Here is a 20,087-nt window from a genome sequence, read left to right as displayed (position 1 = left end):
TCGTTTACACTTAAACTAGCTACCTACTGACGTGATGTTGCCCTTTGCTGCTCTGAAGCCTGAATACCCTAAGGGTGTTGTAGAAAATGTGAAATGTAGTTCTCCCCGAGTGATTCCCTAGTGACCTGTCAACCAGAGTACATTTATCTAAATGTCGTTCTACACAGGAGAGAATTTGTTCTTAACAAGGCAAGACATCACAGCCACTAAACGTGACGTGTTAAGGTGACCAGCAGCATACATCAGCCCTTCATTTGAGTAGTGCTCTATGTTACAGTAATATGTACTTTGCATCCCTTGGAGATCCATAAACAGGTTAGGATTACAGTCAGATCAGAAATGAAAAATAATATTTGAAATAGGAGGGTAGTTTTGATAGCATTCCATGTACAAGTATTTGATAATGCTCAATGATGTGTTTGAGCCAGAGTTTGTGTCCTGTGATTCCATAATGTCGGTTGGTTTTAAAGTTCAGCAAGGGATCTTATATTATTCATATAGGCTTTCCACTTTGCTAATTTTGGAAGTTATATTTGGGCTATGTCTAAAGATCTCTCAACACTGAAAGAAAGTCATTCTTATCAATATTAATAGTGTCTATGGTTCGCATCACTCATTTGCATCACTAATGGTATGCTTGTTGTGAAAATACTGAGGATCTCAAAACATACACATAGCAGGTGGAAAAATATAAATCAAACATAATGCTGTATAAATGTTATTTATTTTGTACTCTCATATTGCATATTGTATGGTACAGACAGATAGGGAAATAGGACTCAACAGTATTTCATTTTTATGTTGGTAAGTGTACCAATTGTCATTTACACAAAAATGATCAAATAATAGCTGCATGTTTACCTAAAGGCTTTAAAGACGTGCTGAAATACTTGTTTGAGGTACGTTCCCAGCCCTGTGCCTCAGAATAGCATAATGTTAAACACATTGTAGTGTTAGACTCAGGGTTCAGTCTGTGAGGTTCTCTCACTGGTGGAAGGGAAAGGGAAGCTCCATCTCAAGCCTTCCACCGCTAACTTTGATGAAAGCCTGGGCCTCCTCAGAAGCCTGCTGCAGAAGACCAGTGATGGCGAGGTTGAGTTGGTTAACCACAGACAGAACCATGTCAGCGATGTGTTCCATTGCTAAGTTCACCTGCTCCATGTTCAACACAGTATTGACTTGGTCCAGGACGGTCTTGATCACGCTGACAAGGTTATTGTACAAAGCGTTGATATAGATAGCGACGGCATCCAGATAGTCAAACTTCAGAGTGTCGACAAACTCCTGGGCCTTCTCAACAATGACCTTCAGGGTCTCGCCGAGCATCTCCAGGACCATGTCAAGGCTCTCCAGATGCTTCACCAGACCCACAAGCTGGGCAAGAGCATGCTTCATGTTATCTACAATCTGGGCTCCAGTCATCACATCACCAATTGGCATAGTGACCTGGATGTCGCTGATCATATCGACCAGAGCATTGAAGGAGGCCTCTGCACTGTCAATGAGCATCTGGATGGCCTGCTCAACCATAGTGGCAATGCCGGTGGTCAGCTGCTTGAGGACCTCAGGCAGGGTGGTAATTTCCTCAGAGCCAGGGAGCTTGAACTCTGTCTCCCTAAGGAACTTAATGGCAGCATCCAGGAACACCTGGATGGTTTTCTGGAACTGGAAAACAGTGTTCCTGAAGAGGATTGACAGCTGGCTCAGCTCAGCTGCATGGCTGTTGGCAGCAGTGTAGGCTTCCTCAATGAGGTTAATGATTGAGCTTTTCAGCCCCTCCACGTGCCCGAAGATCTCATACTTGTTAGAGAAGCTGTTCAGGGTGGATGTGATGGCAGGGAGTCTCTCCTTCAGACCCAGGAGCATGTCGTGGGGAGCCTTCATGTTGTAGGCAACCTGTAGTTTTATCTTATCGGCATCCTTAGCAGTAGCTCTGATGACCAAGATGTCAACATCATCCTCAGGGGCAGACTGTTAGATATAGGAGAAACACAACCCATTTCAATTGACCTGTACAATAGGGTGACATTTATTTGACTTGTGTATAGGGACACAAATATTGAGTATTTTAAGATGAATGAAATGAAAAGAAACTCACAGCATAACGGCTGTAGAGTCTAGCGCTCAGCTGAGATGGGATCCTGCCCTGGAGCTGAAGACCCAAGAATCCAGTCGATGGAGTAGAGATGGAAGCACTGACTCCATCTCTGCGGGCAGCATAGCGGAAGTTCACATCGGTGAAGGTTGGGCTCGTGATGTCCACATTCAGGGTGTGGCGGGAGACACTAAGAAGTGGAAGAAAAACAGTGTGATCAGTTACTGTCTATTCATTCATAGTTTAATTAAGCAATAAGGTCCGAGGCGGGTGTGGTATATGGCCAATATATCACAAACCCTCAAGGTGCCTTATTGCTATAATAAACTGGTTACCAACGCAATTAGAGTAGTAAAAATAAATGTTTTGTCATACCATGGTATATGGTCTGATATACCACAACTTTCAGCCAATCAGCATTCCGGGCTCGAACCATCCAGTTTATAACTTCATGTAATACATGTGTGTAGTAGAAGGTCAAAAGATGTAGACTTTATTTGCTCATGCAATAGTTCTAGATTGATGTGAATTGAAGGTACATTGAGTATTTACCTTCCCTCCTCTTGACGCTTCTTCCTGAAATGCACAAATGACAAATCAAACCATACTAATACATATTCAGGTATCTTCAAATTTCTAAATGTTTGTAATGATTTGATTAACATTGTGCTAACAAGCCTAAATCATTTGTTTCAATATGTATTATGCATTGAAATCAGCCTGTTTAAAAGTATTACATTACCTCATAGCCTGGGTAATCACATTCTGAATGTCCATGGTCAGATCTGCATGGTTAAGGACAGCCTTGCCATTCACGCTAAGGGCTTCGTTCTCAAAGCTTGCAGTGAAGGAAGCTGTTGAGGCAGTTTCAATTTCCTCAAATACAATTATTTTGCATCAAATAATGACATTATAGAGGACATTTTTAGAATTTTACCATCCACGTCGTAATCCAGGAAGTTGATGACAGAGGTAGCAGATGACTTCAGTTCAGCCTTGAAGACAGGGGCATCACCCTTCAACTCAGCTGCCAGATTTGTCGTATACACAGGGGTGGCTATCTTGGCGGTGGTAGAGATCTTCTGCTTGGTACATGTCAGCTCGACAGCAGTCTTCTCAAAGAGGGAAATGTCACCCATGTTGCTTGGCTGAGACATGTCAATCTCAAGATCAGCAATCAGTGTCAATGGTGCAAAGTCAATGGTAGCCTGGGCTACATGCTTTCCCTTGGTGTTGAAGGTAATCACATTGGCTTCGTTGTTGCTGGCGAATTTCAGCACTGCATACACACGGCTCACGGAGGCTTCAACAGCAAGATTCTCATCCACATCCATTTCCAGGATAGTTGTCTCACGGTTGCTGAGTTTGGCATTGGCAATGATCTTTGAGGTGGAGCGTAGGCCATCAGCATTCAGGTAGATGTTAGCTTCATTGTCCAGAGCTCCCAAAACAGCATTGTATTCCAGGATTGTGCCATCAATGTTGCCCTTGATGGATGACTCCACAGATATGTACTCAAGTGTTCCCTCTAGCTTCAGGCTGTGGTCAGCCTCTGCCTTGCCAATTGCTTTGATAAGGGGCAGGTTGAAATCACCTTTCAGCTTCAATGTAGAGGCAGCATTTGGCTTGGTTTTGGTGTCTGCAACAAGTTTCTGATTGGCTTCTAGGTTGAAGATGGGCAGGGCAATCTTTGCAATGGTAGCCACAGACACTGCAGCTTCCAGGTTGTCGGTGCTTAGGCTGAAAGTGCTGTCATGGTTTCCCTCAATGTGGGCATTCTCCAAGGACAGGGCCGTGGCCAGCTTAAGTCCTCTTTTGATGGTTAAACTGGTGGTGCCATCAAGCTTGGTCTTAAGAGCCTCAAAAATGGAGGCTGTGGTAGCTCTGAGACGGAACACAAGATCGTCTTCAGTGTAAAGTCCAGCATTGGCATTCAGATTGAAGATGGGTGACTTCAGGGAGAGTTCGGTGATCAGGTTGCCCAGAGAGTGAAAATTACTCTTCTGGTACAGGATCGTGGCAGCAACATCAAGAGACTGCTCAGTGGTGGTCAAGATGTTCTTCAAGCCAGTATGCTCATACAGGTTCAGATCGCTGATGGCTGGAATGTGCAGGTTAATGAAGGGAAGACCAATCTCAGGGATGCTGATGGGGTTTGTCAGGAATTCAAGATTAGCCTCACCATTCATGGTAGCAAAGATACCAGCCTCATTTTTGTTGTTGTCAATAGTGAAGTTGTAGGAGTATTTGTACTGGTTGAAACGGGCAAGAGCCACAGTGTTGATCTGTTGAGCTTCAGGCTTTATTGTGGCAGAGTAGTCATTCTGGAGATCAATCTTGGCCATCAGTGCCTCGTTGAAGCTGAGCTTGGTGTTTCCCTTGTTTTGGAAGTCAAAGACAACTTCAATAGGATGAATCTTAACAGTGAGTGAGTTTGACAGGATTCCACTGAGATCTCCAACAAGCTCTGTGTCATGGTTTGCCTTCAGTTCAACCTTCATATCTCCCAAATTGGCATTTCCAGATGCCACCAGAAGGCTGTTCTTGATGGCTGGGCCTTCTGCTTCAGAGCGGGCCTCAAATGTGATGTGACTGAGAATGACTGCATCAGCGTTCATGGTCTGCTTCATCTTCAGAAGGGCAGTGTCGGTGTCAGAGGAGATTGTCAGCTTAGTAGTGCTGGGACTGATGGCGAAGTGAAGGTCACACTTGTGTGTGCCCTTGTGAGAGTTGGACTTGATAGCACCATCATTTCCAATGGTCAGAGTGATTGTTGTGTCCTCCAGGCGGGCAACAGCCTTTTGGGTCACAGAGGCTCCATTGGTGAAGCCAAGGATTGGGATATTGATCTGGTGGTTGTAGGTAGTGTCCACAGATGCAGACATACCACCCAATGTGGCAAAGAAGGCATTGTTGACAATGTCAGCCATGTAGTGTGCAGTGGTTGCCTTGACTGTGGTCTTAGCTGAGGCCTGGGCTGCAAGGCGGTAGAGGGTCACTGATGCCTGGTGTTCGACTGCAAGTGCAGTGTGGGTAAACTTAAGGGTCTCTGCAACTATCACACGGTTAAACTTGGGGATGGCAACGCGAGCAGTGGAGTCCAGGTTGTAGCTGAATATCTCAAAAATGGGAGATATGGCCTGGGAGGTAAGGAAAGCAGTGAGCTGAGGAGTCTCCTCACTGTCAGTAGAGTTCTGGAGCTCAGCAGAGGTCCTAATGCTGTATATGGGGGTGCTGACTTTGATCTCACCATAGAGCTTGCCAAAGCAAGGGACACTGATCTCACTGGGAATGGCAGGGAGCTTGATCTTAGGGATCTGGAGAGTTGGAATCTCTAGGAGCTTCTCTGCAGCCACCTTAGGTAGGACAGGGAAGGAGAACTCTGGGAATGTAATCTCTGGGAGGGTAATGTCAGGTAGGGTTGGCAGGTAGCTCATGGTCAGGTTTCCGAAGAAAACATCCAAATTAAGATTCTGGATCTCAAAGTTGACAATAAAATCTATGAGCTCTGTTAACTTCTGCTTGATATCGTCAAAGGAAACGGTGGTGGCTGGCACTGTGTGGAAACCCAGGATAGTGAACTCAGGGATATCCAGCTGTGTTGGAATTTCAATCTCCTGAAGCTTCTCCAGGCTGATCTTCATGGAGGGTATGACCAGGTCAGTGAGAGGGATGGTGAATGAAGGGAAGTCCAGCTCAGCTGTCTTCAGTCCAGTAACAACTCCCTCAATTATTTGCTTGACCTCGCTGACAATTTGTTGTTCACCAGCAAACTTCTGGATCACCTCAATCACATTGCCGTACACCTCATTTATGACAGTGATGACCTTGGTGTAGTGTTCGCTCACCTGCTGCAGGTATGAGATGATATAATTTCTAAGGTCCATATCGGTGATTCTCTGCTTTAGCCTCTCAGAAATTGCCTTAAGGTCATTAAGGATGGCATGGTCGACCATGTCCTTCACTGTTTTGATCATGTCTGCAACCTTGATTTCCCTAAGATGTTCAATGTAGTTAAGTGCAGATGACACAAAAAAGTTGACAAACTCTCTTGAAGCCTGAAGTTTCTGTGGGATCTCAAGTGCCTTGATCAGCTCGTTTACATGAGCAGTGTATTCAGAAATCATCTGGTTGACTTCATCCACATAGGCATTGTAATCAAATGACCTCAGCTGCTGGACAACAGAGTCAAGATATTCATTCAGCTGTTCAATCACCTGTTTGATCTCAGTAGCTTTCAAGTAGTTGATGGTTTCTTCCAGCATCTGCATTACCTTCCCTGGGATATCGATGGCCTTCAGGTTGTTAGCAAGGACCTGAATTGTTTCAACAATTTTGAACTGCTTAATTAGACCCGCAACCTTCTCCAGTACTGCTTCAACCTTCTTGTCAACCTCATACTTGACAATCAGACCTCTCAGCTTGGCGTGGAAAACATTCAATTTGCCAATGATGTCCAATTCCTGGATCACTGCCTTGACAGACTCAATTATCTTGGTGATCACTTCAGTGGGAAGGTGTTCCATCAGCTGCTCAACATGAGCTTCCAAGTTGATGGAGGAAATGTAGTTTCTCAGATCCTCAACAGTTTTGGTTCTGTCAAAGGTCTCAATGAACTGCTTTAATTCACTCACTGTGTTTTCAATTTTAGCCTTGATTTCAAACTGGGCATCAATGTCGTAAAGGAGTGAAATGCTGCTGTCCTTCAGTTTCTGCATGTCAATCTGCTTGATCAGCTCTTCGATAGCATCAATGACAGCTACGATCATAGTAGTGATTTTATACTCCTCATTGATGGCATTCAGCTCCTGGCTGAGCCTCTCAATTACAGTTTCAGACAGGGTGCCACTCGCAATCATCTCCTTGGTGGCAGCAACAATGCCCTGGATACTGGATGCCAGGCCCATCAGCAGTTTTTCAACTGCAGTCTTGAGGTTCAGAAGGGAGACCTCTAGGTATTCCAGAGTGATGGGGTACTCCTCGGTGAGGGCAATCAGGTTCTGTTTGAGCTGGACAGCCTTGCCTTCCAGATTCAGTTTGGCAACAAAGTCACTGACATGATGGGGCAGAGCCTCAAGCTTAGCCTTGACCTCATCACTATTGATGTAATTCTGAATAGCCTCTGCCATGTCAACAATAGTGATCTTGATGTTTTCCAGGATTGCAGGCAAACTTTTAAGGAAGGGCAGGTTAATCAAGTGACTGTCAGTGTTCTTATCATACTTCAGGAACCCAGAGATTGTGAATTCCTGGTCTTCACTGGCAGCTGTGTTCAGGAGGCCGGTGAGGAGGGTTGTAGACAGCTCCAGTCCAAGCCTTTCAGCATTGTTGTAGGCACTCACTTCCTGATTGAGGGCATGGCTGTTCAACTTTGACTTCATCCTAAGTATGGCCCTTTGCTCCTGAGGAGTCAGAAGTGTGTCTATCTTGTTGTCAATTGTTGTTTCCAGGGGGAAGCCATTGTCCAGCTGATGGGTGACAGAAGCTCTGCATTCATGAGAGCTGGCAAAAGCCAGGGGCTGTGCTTTAAGAAGGAATTTTCCATAGAGCTGAGCGCTCTGCTTGCCATATAGGGTCAGGTCACCATCAGCATTAAAGATGGCGTCAAGATTGAAGTCGAAGGGAATAATGCTGGCACGGATGGTGTTGTCGAAGCGGAAAGGCTGGGAGTTGAAGCGGGCATGATTTTGGATCCTTGCAGCAAGGCCAACAATTTCAAGCTCAGTGTTGTGGCTCATGTGAGCACCGAGGAGCTTTCCAGTAGTGCTGCACTTAGCATTAGTGGTCAAGTCTGCATAGTTGATCTCATAGGTGTGTTTGAGCTCTTCCTCACCATAGGCCGCCTTCAGGCTTCCAGTAAAGTCAATTTTGTAGATCACTGCCTTTAGCTGAGCCTCATTGACTAGGTTGGCTCCCAGCAGTTTCAGGTCATTGTTCACATTTACAGAGGCAGTGTAGTCCTGCAGGTCAATGGTGATGTCATGTGCATAGGAAGTGCTCTCGCTGACAATGGCCTCAGCCTTTGAGTTGAAGGCAAGGCTGGAGAGAGTGATGGTCAATGAGTTGGCATTCTCAAGCTTCATGTCATTCAATGCACTCTTGGTCTCAATGGACAGAGTTGCCTTGGAGGCATCAATTCCACCGTTGAAGGTGTTCTCCATGGCGAACGGTCCCTGCAGGGTGGTTGTTCCGCTTGTGGCCAGGCCATCCTTGTTCATTGTCAGGGTAGCTTTGTGTGCAGCTTTGTTCTCAAGCAGCTTTACAGTGGCAGCACTGTTCACAGCCAGGCCATTGACATCCAGGGAGGCAGTGACAAGAGAGTATATGCGATTCTCAGAGTGGTCAGCGTTGGTCTCCATCTTGATTGTGACTGCTCCAGAGCCAACAGAACCCTCAGCCTGGTTGTGGATCTTCATGCCAAGGGCAAGGGCATTGGTGTCACATTTCAGGGACAGCTGGTTATCCTTGAAGGCAAGTTCAGCAGCATGGGTCAGGACGTCTTCAAATGCATTCGTGTTAGACACAACAGACAGCTCGCCATTGGCAAACGATGCAGCGATGGTGTTCTGGGCCATAAGAATGGTTGAATCAATTTTCAGGGAAGAATCAATCTTTGCCTCTGGCCTGAATGGGAAGATGGTAAAAGACTGGGTGGTGATTGTGGTGCCATAGACAGGTCCTGCTTTGACTGTTCCCTCCAAGTTGCTATCACCAGAGATCTTCAGTGTTGGAGCCAGTATTGGCGCTTCAGTATTGAAGCCAACTTGGCCGGTGTGCTCTAGGTTTACACTCAGACCCATGGGGCTTGTTGCTTCGATTTTGCTGCTGGATTTCACGTTGATCTTGTTGTCTGTAACAGTGCCAACTTCCTTTATGCTAATGCTGGCATCAATGAGCTTGTGGCTCACGGAGGTCTTCACATGGGCCTTGATGGAATCAGCAGGAGTGGTGGCAAGCAATCCAGATCCTATTTACAACACAGAAGGAACAATGATTGATTATTGCACAACTAAACATGTTCCAGATGGTGTAATTCTCTATTATTTACAAAGGCATTAGAACATGTCTGGAGGTGGAGCACTACCTTCAATCTTGATGCACAGGAGTTCCATTGAGCAGCTGCCTGTCACATCAAACTTGGCAGAATAGCTTGGTGTCTCAGCGGCATCTTTGCCAGCAGACACTGAGCCCTCCAAGTTGTAGAAGTTGCTCTTCACTTTTGTGGACAGCTGAGCTTTTCCAAAGAGGGGCACAAACACATCAAGGGTCTCTGGGATGAAAAGCTCAGGGATCGGGATCTCCATGGATGCAATGTCCAGGCCAAGCAGGGGCAGAGCCAGGTGTGGTGTGGTCAGTGCAGCTGGGAAGTTCAGCTCCACAGATGATTTTCCACCAAGAGGCAGGGGAATGGCGATGAAGATACGCTCATTGTTGAAGTGGTAAGCAGCTGTGGCCTCACTGTTTAAGAAAATTATATTTAATCATGAATTAATCATGGAACCCCCCCCCCTCAAAAAATCAGTTAATGTATTGACTGAAATTATTCTCATGCTAGTTGATTGATGTAACTTACGCATTCAGGAACAGTTTCTCAGGCAGAGTAATCTCTGGCATCCCAGGGACTCTCAGGTTCTGCATGTATGGGATATCAGCAGCATATTTCTCCAGGTAGTTGTTGGTTGCCTGTAATAGAATACAGTACCAGTCAAAGGTTTGGACACACCTACTCATTCCAGGGTTTTTCTTTATCTTTACTATTTTCTACATTGCAGAATAGAGGTGAAGACATCAACACTATGAAATAACACATATGGAATCATGTAGGTACTAAAAAAGTGTTAAACAAATCACAATGTATTTTACATTTGAGATTATTCAAAGTAGCAACCCTTTGCCTTGACAGCTTGGCATTCTCTCAACCAGCTTCATGAGGTTGTCACCTGGAATGCATTTCAATTGACATGTGTGCCTTAAAAGTTCATTTGTGGAATTTTGTTCCTTAATGAGTTTAAGCCAATCAGTTGTGTTGTGACAAGGTAGGGGTGGTATACAGAAGATAGCCCTATTTGGTAAAAGACCATGTCCATATTATGGCAAGAACAGCTCAAATAAGCAAAGAGAAATGGCAGTCCATCATTACTTTAGGACATGAAGGTCAGTCAATCCGTAACATTTCAAGAACTTTTTAAATTTCTTCAAGAGCAGTCGCAAAAACCATCAAGTACTATGAGGAAACTGGGCCTCACGAGGACCACCACAGGAAAGGAAGACCCAGAGTTACCTCTGCTGCAGAGGATAAGTTCATTAGAGTTACCAGCCTCAGAAATTGCAACCCAAATAAATGCTTCACAGAGTTCAAGTAACAGACACATCTCAACATCAACTGTTCAGAGGCAACTAAGTGAATCAGGCCTTCATGGTCGAATTGCTGCAAAGAAACCACCACTAAAGGACACCAATAAGAAGAGACTTGCTTGGGCCAAGAAACATGAGAAATGGATTTTAGACCGGTGGAAATCTGTCATTTGGTCTGATGAGTCGCAGAGTATGTGAACGCATGTGTGGTTCCCACCGTGAAGCATGGAGGAGGAGGAGGTGTGCGGGTGCTTTGCTGGTGACACTGTCAGTGATTTATTTACAATTCAAGGCACACAACCAACATGGCCACCACAGCATTCTGCAGCTATTTGACAAAGAAGGAGAGTAATGGAGTGCTGCATCAGATGACCTGGCCTCCACAATCACAGGGCTTAAACCCAATTGAGATGGTTTGGGATGAGTTGGACCGCAGAGTGAAGGAAAAGCATCCAACAAGTGCTCAGCATTTGTGGGAACTGCTGGTTGAGAAAATGCCATGAGTGTGCAAAGCTGTCATCAAGGCTAAGGGTGGCTACTTTGAAGAATCTGAAATGTAAAATAGATTTGGATTTGTTTAACACTTTTTCGGTGTTAAACAAACTATTTCATAGTTTTGATGTCTTCATTATTATTCTACAATGTAGAAAATTGTACAAAAATATAGAAAAACCCTTAAATGAGTAGGTGTGTCAACTTTTGACTGGTACTGTACATATTGTAATATATTAAGTTCAGAAAGGACATAATAGTGATCATAAGATGAAAGTTTTTTTTGTTGTTTTACCTCTACAGACTTGGTGAGGATGTGACGGACCTTCATGTCAGTCTGGCCCACCTGCTGATCAAGAACATCACTGACCATCTTCTGGAATGCCTCAGCATGAGGGAGGATGTTCTGGATCTCAGAGTTCATGTCAGACTTGACCTCAGCCACAATCTTCTTATCATCTACAAAGTAAGATAAATTCATTGTAAATTAAATTGAATGTTAATGACTTTCCAATGGATATTTGACATTTAAAGCCTGGCAAAGCTCTCAGGAACATACCATTACAGTTGATCATGAAGCAAAACAATTTATCGTTGTACAAATGCTGGGCGATATTGAATGCCTGCATACCATATTTTAGGGTGATCTTTTGCACTGAGGTGGTCTCTGGGAGCTTGATGTCACACTCAAGCTCAAGTTCCAGTTCCTCACCACGCTTCACGTTGGCTGTAACTGTGGCGTCAGCCTTGATTGAAGGGACAAGCAGCTGCACCTGCAGCATAGCATCCTTCATGGCCTCAATTCTGCAAAGAAAACCATTAGTCAGTTGGAATTTGGAAAAACAGAAGAAACCAAAACAGGGACGTACTTTGTGGGGTAGCATTGTCAGCTTACTTAGCGCGGCCAACCAGCGACAGCTGAGGGATGTTCTTGTTGATGAAGTCAATGGAGATGGAGTGTATTCCGTTGCCCTTGGTCTTGCCATCAACAACGCCCAGTCTGATTCCGGCCTCCAAGTCAAAGTCAGGGATCTGGATGTCGGTGGTGAGGACATTCTTCCTCCTGTTGTACTTCACAGTGGCTGTGGCCTCAGTGGGGTCAGCACCTGTGTCCAGGATAAACTGAATAAGTTAGTCACCAAGGAAAAGGTTGTACGTTAGAAATGAAGGACTGTGTTACTCTAAAAGAGGGATTTTGTAACTTAGCTATACCTTCTGCCTTCAGGACCACCTTTACAGTGTCAACTTTCTGACGACCTTCTTCTCCCTCCCTGAGGAGTTCGTAGCCGATGGTGGCCGTGTATTCAGTGACATCCCCCGTGGGGTGGAGCTCCACAGCAAGCCTAAATAATTGTTTCATTTCCAAAAGTTATGGCTAAGATCAATTTCTACCTGAAAATAGGAAAACATAAATTGAGCATGTTAAAATGTATTTGCATAGAACTTGTACTTACTTGCTATCTCCAGTAAAGGGGAAGTAGGGTGCAGTGTCATGGGAGCTAGCATCAGAGTACTGAAGGGTGGTGCAGTACTTCATACCAGCTAAGAATGGAGTGCACTCAGACACATCAATTCTGTCCTCTACCAGAGACGGGATGGGTTTCACTCCAGCAGAGGTCACTTCGAACAGCTTGTTGCTATAATAGGAGTCGTGGAAAGGAAATGTTTAGGCTCTGATAGATATTTGTCATCAGGTATTATCTGAATGATACTCTGACACTTACGTGATGCTGATGAGCTTGGCAGGACCCTGAGGAGCAGGGATGGTCAGCTTGACCTGTTTGTCAGCCATGACGAGCTTAGCGCTGAGACCACTCTCGTGGTATAGGCTGGTGTGCATCTCCAGGCCAGAGAGAAGGTACTCAGGAATGTGGGAACCAACCCGGGCCACAAACTCAATTCCAGCGGAGGGCATGAATGAGACCTCGCTCTGTGGGAAAGGGATCCGTCCAATGATATTATACAGATATGCAAAAAAGACTGACCGACGTCACATGTATTAGGGTTACTACAAATAGAAAACAGATCAGTGAAAATAAATATAAAAGTTTACCATGTCGGGTGTAATGTGCAGTCCTCCCTTGATGCCAGGGGTGAAGGTACCAGACAGGGCAATCTTCAGTGGCACACCAGTGGCAGTTGGCAGGAAGAATTCGTTATCCATGAAGATGTAATGGGCGAAGACTTCATTGTCAGCGTTGGTCATCAGTCCCTTCATAAGCTGTGGAACATGTAGATTTCAGATTCTGGATAGTAAATTGAGTTGACATTTTTTTATCATTGATATGTCATTCTTGCCAGATGAGTTAACATGAATGTATATCTGATGTGATAGTGTTTTTTTCTCTCCATATTTTCCACATACATCAGTGGGGAACATCTTGAGTACGTTGTCAATCATCAGACCAGCAGAGTAGGCCATCTTCTCTATCTCATTGGTCTTCAGGTATCCAAGTTCATTTCCCAGCAGTCTCAAGTAAATCATAGCCTCAGGGGACTCCTGAGCCTTCAGATCCCTGACCAGTCTGTTGAGGTTGCGGCCGATTTCTCTCACGATGTTCTGGGAAGCCTACAGAGTATTTTTTTCAAGGAAAGAGACAGTTAGCTATTGCTACAATTAAATACCTAGGATTAAAATCACACTAATTAAAATGTTTTGTAAGGAAAGAGGAAGAACATAGTATGGTTTTAAATACCTGTCTCTTCATTCTGTCTTTCTTCAGAGCGGGCATCATCCTCTTCATGACCTCATTGACCTGCAGGGGCATCTTGTCAGAAACGAAGTAGACGATCTTTAGAACCGTGTCAGGGAAGAATCCGTTCTCTCCGAACAAAGCCTCAACAGTTGGCTCAAGTCCTTTGCCTTCCATGCCAACCTTACAAGTGAAGAGAATGTTCACCATGAGACCGATAGAAAAATAATTGTATATTCTGCAAAAAAACATAATCTCTATAAAAGGCTTAGGGAAACAAATTCAATAGTATTTTTTACCTCCATCATGTCCACATTGTAGCCGAAGGCCTTCAGGGTCATCTCCAGCATGACTTCCTTGGGCAGATAGCTGGTGCCCTCAAAGAGCATATTTCCTTGCACAGATCCAATCATGTAGTTGCGGGAGAACTTGGTGGGATCCATGACAATTCCAACCTCATTGCCCTGCAGGGCATCAAGAATCTTCTGTCTCAGCCTGTAATGGATGGAATAATTTATTACATAGTCAGACCTATGATGAGGAGGGAACAACCGAACAGAATATTTCTGTTAGCTGAGGCAGTAAATACTGCAGATGATATCTCTCACGTACTCCTGGGTCTCCGCTGCTGTGGATGCCAGTATGTTAGTCAGGTGGGAGATGACAAAGCTCTTGGCCTGCTGGTCTTCTTCGATGGGCAGAGCGGCGGCCAGCTGAGCTAGTTCAGCAGGCTGGGGGTCCTTCATCAGCACCAGGTAGGCAGCAACACGCTTCTGCAGGGGGCTAGCACCATTCAAAAGAACCTGCATGAGCACCTCTCTGCCCTGTAAACAGGAGAATGTGTATAACAGTACTGCAGTGAACGAAGAGCTGAAGGTTTCCATATATATATTTTAAAGCTAATAGGATAAGAGTGAGTTACCTCCTCAGGGACAGGGGTCTGTCTGAATGCCTGAATGGCAGCCTGTTGGACTTCCAGGGAAGCAGCGGGCTCGTTTACACACTGGATCACAGCAGACTTCAGGGCAGGACTGGCGGCTCCCATGGCTGCAGCCATGTTACCAATAACCTGGGGAGCAGAAAGAAGCAAACATTAATTATTCTGATTCAAATTGTTGATTGAGTAAATCTGAAAAAAGCTAAGGGGAGCGATGGAACATTCACCCTCAGGACCAGGAAGTTCTGCTCATTGTCACCGGTGCAGTCACCCAGCTGGGCAACAGCAAACTCAGCCACAGCCTCAATCTCAGGGGTCACTTTGCCCTCAGCCATGTAGAATCTGATGAGGAACACATCGTCAGAATTTCATTGTCTGCATCTGCTTAGTTCAATTTAGAAAATATGTTGCTTTAAAATGTCTGTTTACCTCTTGACAACATTGCTCAGGGCATACAGGATAGGCTTGCTCTGCTTGTACCGTGCCATAGCCAGCATGTCGTTGACCAGGAGGGCAGATGGGTTGGGGACCAGTCCCATAGCGAACACGATGGCGTCAACCTCAAAGGCAGAGTTGTCAAAGGTCCTGAGGATCTGCATGATGGCACTGCTGCACTCTGGGGTACCGCACTGGGCCAGAACCTGGTAGGTCAAGGGTCTGGATACCTTCAGTGCCTCGGGGATAGCAGGGCTCAGGGTCTCAGTCTTCATTCCACGGACCATGCTCACAAGCTGCTGGAAGAGGTGGGCTCTCTTCTCACCGTTGGACAGAGTGGCCAGTTCCCTCAGGACAGCCAGAGGAGCATCCTTGTCCTGAACAACGCTCTTGTCCTCAGCAGCCTCCATTGGCAGACCCTTAAGGTTGGCCACATCTGCAGGAAGATAAAGTCAGTTTTGAGACAATGAAATCATTTTTCAATCATCTCCATAACTATAATGCAATGTAAGGGATACTTACTGTGGTCAAAAACTCTCTCATTGTATGTGGAAACCTCCAGCAGAGTCAGGAACTGCTTGCCAATGTTGGTAACTCCATACTCTCCCCTGTGGAAAGCCAAAGAGATGATAAAGACTTATGCAACATCTCTTAACATTGCAGGTGCGTATTTCATAAAACATTATAGGCATAATATTTTACACACTTGTGAGAGAAAGGCACCAGGATGTGGTTCTCAGTGCAGGCACTAGAGGTCATGTGCTTCTTGTCATTGTCAAACTTGTAGTTGCAGGTCTGGGAGCTTCTGATCAGCTGAGCAAGAGGATAGTGCTGTAGGAGGAGACATTATTATTGTTTAGGTTTTCTTGGAAAGGAGTTAAAAAGTGAATTAGGAGTAATAAATTATTTAGGGTGTATTTCAGAATCTAACCAGCTACTTTTACTGCCTTGCAGTCTTACCATGCCAGAGATGAGAGCCAGGGGGCTGGTGTGGTCCCTCTGGGGGATGAAGTGGTCGCATTTGGACAAGTCCCTGTTGAGAGTGATGTCAGTAGCGATGTCCTCCATGGCATTGACTATGTAGTTGGTCTTGCACATGCCGTGGATGGTGGGCTGAGGGGAAAGTCAATGATCCTTGACATATTTGAATAAATATAAATACTGATTTATGTTTTCTGAAAAACTGAATGTGAGAAATTGCTCTCTGCAGAGCCAAGAATATAATTTTCTTTGCTAGTCTTATACCTTGTAGTGCATCACGTCGGCGTGCCAACAGTACTGCACACCCTTTCATTTATTATTGCTTTATTACACAATAATTACATTTTCTTTCTTGGATTCACTAAAACAAGCACCAATATGTACCATTGTTTACCAGGTAGTTTGTTTATTTTTCCTTTATTTAACTAGGCAAGTCAGTTAAGAACAAATTCTTATTTTCAATGACGTCCTAGGAACAGTGGGTTAACTGCCTTGTTCAGGGGCAGAATGGTAGATTTTTACCTTGTCAGCTCGGGGATTTGATCTTGCAAACTTTTGGTTACTAGTCCAATGCTCTAACGACTAGGCTACTCTAAAGTACCCATTAGAGTAATAAAGTACTCAATATGAAATTACTTGCTCATATCACTGAAACTACACTGTAGCACAACGTGTGTAGTTATGATTAGGGTGTTTTCTGAGACGATCAACAGACCATTTTCTTGTTGTTCTCCTCTTCCAGCAGGGGCACGGCAAGGGCAGACACGATACCTCTCTTAATGTTCAAGATGGTCACGGACTCATCCTCCTCAGGGTACAGTTTCACATCATACACTCCCTCAACCACAACCTTCAGAGGATGTCTGAGTAGGGAGAGAGAAGTGAAAGGTTGGTTACCAGTTGTTAACTCCAAATTACAATGTGCTTAATAGAAGAGAGGACAAGGAATTTTTAACAAATATTGGGGACAAGGGTTGGGTTAGGGCATTTGTGACAGCCTTGGGGTCTTACTTCTCCATGGCAGCAGTAAAGGCATCAGATCCCGGGGCAGGTCCGAACACAGGTTTGCCCTCTGCGTCCATATCAACAACCTCACTCAAGCTACAGCCTGTGGTGCGCAGGATGTAGCTGCAAGACTGAGGAACTTCAATCTCGACCTGTAGGGGGAGACAAAGAGGTTAGACGGCTTGCTTACTGGGATGTTGCGTGAGGACAATATTAATGGACTGAAGTGAAGGCTTAATGCTCTGAGGTATGATGTCTACCTTGCAAGAGCACTTGGGTCCATTCATGAGATTGGAAGCTCCTTTAATTGCATTCAGGGACTCTGCTTCGTACTGGTATTCATATTTGTGAAGGCTCTTGTATCTTCTTGCCACTAGGGAGAGATTAGAAATTGTATTTTGAATGTGTTTGAGTAAAGACTCGTCATGTTGCCATAACAGTGAGCAAACTGCAGCACATTGGTAGGATAAGCAATGATTTGTTGGTACGTACACAAGCATGTTGGATGTTCTTCGGCACCATCGTCTTGGGAGTCTGTGAGTGGATAACTCAATTTTGGTCAAAGCAGGATTATACAGGAGTTTTATAATGAATTACAACATGACTGAAATCGTTTAAGTGTGTAAAAAGCAGCTTTAATTTCTTTGAATGGTGTGGGCGCAGTTATGTATCTGTTCAACTGCCTGTCCCGTCTTCTCACTGTACTATCAAATCATGTGGGTGTGAGGGGGAACTGCACCCACTCGTATAAAAACGTATATAGTTTACATCCCAGAAAGTGATATTTGCATGTCTGCACTGTCAGAATTAAGATATTTGTAAAATTGCTTGCACAGTATCACTTATTAAATCATACATTTTGTTAGAAAACACTGTTTTACCAGACTACAAATAGTGGACAAAAAGCTCAAAGACAGATCTCGATTTGCATCTACCAGTTTAACAGGACTTTCATCATTTACATTTTATTTTGATGGTTCAGGTTCACCATCATAAATAGTTTTGCTGATATACAGTCAATGTATTTTGTGGTTTTGAAGAAAGTTGAAACTTGTAATTTCGCAAAACAGGGACAGTGCTTATTTTAGGAGATTAACTGTGCAGTGTCGAGAGGAGATGCTTCAGTTCACTCTGTAATGTTCCAAGTGTTATTTTACAACAAAAAACTATTTTGCAACAAAATGATATAATATCAATCAATCATGTATTTATAAAGCCCTTTTTACATCAACTGATGTCACAAAGTGCTGTACAGAAACCCAGCCTAAAACCCCAAACATCAAGCAATGCGGATGTAGAAGCACGGTGGCTAGGAAAAACTCCATAGAAAGACGGGAACCTAGGAAGAAACCTAGAGAGGAACCAGGCTCTGAGGGGTGGCCAGTCCTCTTCTGGCTGTGCCGGGTGGAGATTATAACAGAACATGGCCAAGATGTTCAAATGTTCATAAATGACCAGCAGGGTCAGATAATAATAATCAGTTGTTGTAGAGGGTGCAACAGGTCAGCGCCTCAGGAGTAAATGTCAGTTGGCTTTTCATTCAGAGTTAGAGACAGCAGGTGCGGTAGAGAGAGAGTCCGAAACAGCAGGTCCGGGACAAGCTAGCACGTCCAGTGAACAGGTCAGGGTTCCATAGGCAGGGTTCCGCAGGCAGAACAGTTGAAACTTGCGCAGCAATGTGACCAGGTGCACTGGGCACAGCAAGGAGTCATCAGGCAAGGTAGCCCTTGTTGAGTTTAAATGACCCAGATGCACCAACTCCAGTAGTCTGCACCAGTGTCTCCTTCCTCACCAGGCCTTTCACAGCTAAGTTCACACGGGTATTGTTCTTGGTGACATCATAGCCACCAGCAGCCAGGGCATGCTTGAGGTCCACCATGGAGATGCCACCCCGGTGCTTGCACTGGGAGACTACCCGAAGGATGAGCTGGGAGACCCGGTTAGTCACATTCCTTGCATTGTTGGTTTTGCAATAGATATTGCACGCGCAAAGCAAAATGCACATAGATAAAAACACCCACTTTTATAAACAAATTCTAGTTGTTCAAGTCAACAGCTACCAATAATTTGGTTTAGCATTAGAATATTTAAAATGGAACATTTCCGAATGGAACACTTCTAAAGGAAATACCTAAAATCTGAAAATTACAAACATGAAAACTTAAGAAACAAACTACTGTTACGCTCGTCGTTAAATGAAGACCAAGGTGTAGCGTGGTAGGCGTACATTTTCTTTCATTTTAAATGTTCCACCAAAGACAATAAACAACTCCACGAACGTAAAGCTAGGCGTTCAAACACATGCAACAACCAAAGACAAGATCCCACAACAGAAGGTGGGAAAAAGGGCTGCCTAAGTATGATCCCCAATCAGAGAAAATGAATGACAGCTGCCTCTGATTGGTAACCACACATGGCAAAAAAATAAACCAATTGAAAACATAGAAACAAAAACCTGGAATGCCCACCCTAATCACACCCTGAACTAACCAAAAACAGAGAAATAAAAGGCTCTCTAAGGTCAGAGCGTGACAACTACTGCTGGGTAAAAGTTAATTTTAAATATTTTAAAAAGTTAACAGCTACATACATGTCTCTTTGGTATTTTAATATGTAAAACTAAAGATGTCCCAAATGAAAACTTTTAAAGCATATACTTCAAATCTGAAAATAACAAACATGTAAACTCAAGAAACAAACTACTACCTGGTAAAAAAAATATTATTATAAAAAATATTATAAAAAAATATTTTTATTCACAGCAGGGACCAGTCAGAGAGGTACTTACGGGCTAAGGCAAGGGTGCTCAGAAGAAGCAAAAGAGAGAGCTTTGTGTCCCCCATGATGGGTTTGTTGAAGCTCTTTCCTTTGCGTTGGCGAGTCCTCGTTGAGACTGATTTCTCCACTCCAGCACTAGTCTATTATACCCTAGGGATTCTATAGGAAGGGGAAGTGGGAGCTACAGACAGTGCTACCCCTACTCCAAAGTCCATCCCATACGTATGTGTGGAGGGACAAAGGCAACTAGTTTCATAAATCTGTCCATGGATATGATAACAAACTTGCAGAATCAGTCATTTTTGTGCAGTAGTAA

General features: G+C 44.4%; 1 protein-coding gene across 1 annotated transcript; it reads right to left on the bottom strand.

Moving 5' to 3' along the window:
• Nucleotides 1-984: 984 nt before the first annotated feature.
• On the bottom strand, nucleotides 985-19,836 carry LOC123990560 (apolipoprotein B-100-like). Its single transcript, XM_046291159.1, has 27 exons — nucleotides 19,782-19,836; nucleotides 17,254-17,366; nucleotides 17,000-17,145; nucleotides 16,704-16,851; nucleotides 15,968-16,120; nucleotides 15,714-15,838; nucleotides 15,530-15,615; nucleotides 15,002-15,443; nucleotides 14,800-14,914; nucleotides 14,558-14,704; nucleotides 14,248-14,459; nucleotides 13,935-14,130; nucleotides 13,639-13,818; nucleotides 13,308-13,511; nucleotides 12,996-13,163; nucleotides 12,667-12,872; nucleotides 12,397-12,579; nucleotides 12,123-12,285; nucleotides 11,838-12,031; nucleotides 11,574-11,746; nucleotides 11,238-11,401; nucleotides 9,669-9,778; nucleotides 9,180-9,553; nucleotides 3,033-9,062; nucleotides 2,838-2,949; nucleotides 2,099-2,285; nucleotides 985-1,971 (listed from the first exon to the last, which is right to left on the bottom strand). The coding sequence occupies exons 1-27, from the start codon at nucleotides 19,834-19,836 to the stop codon at nucleotides 985-987; spliced, it is 11,373 nt and encodes a 3,790-aa protein (XP_046147115.1).
• Nucleotides 19,837-20,087: the final 251 nt, after the last annotated feature.

This window comes from Oncorhynchus gorbuscha, linkage group LG12 (assembly GCF_021184085.1).
Source record: "Oncorhynchus gorbuscha isolate QuinsamMale2020 ecotype Even-year linkage group LG12, OgorEven_v1.0, whole genome shotgun sequence".
NCBI classification, from domain to species: Eukaryota; Metazoa; Chordata; class Actinopteri; order Salmoniformes; family Salmonidae; genus Oncorhynchus; species Oncorhynchus gorbuscha.
This window is presented reverse-complemented; position numbering and strand designations above follow the sequence as displayed.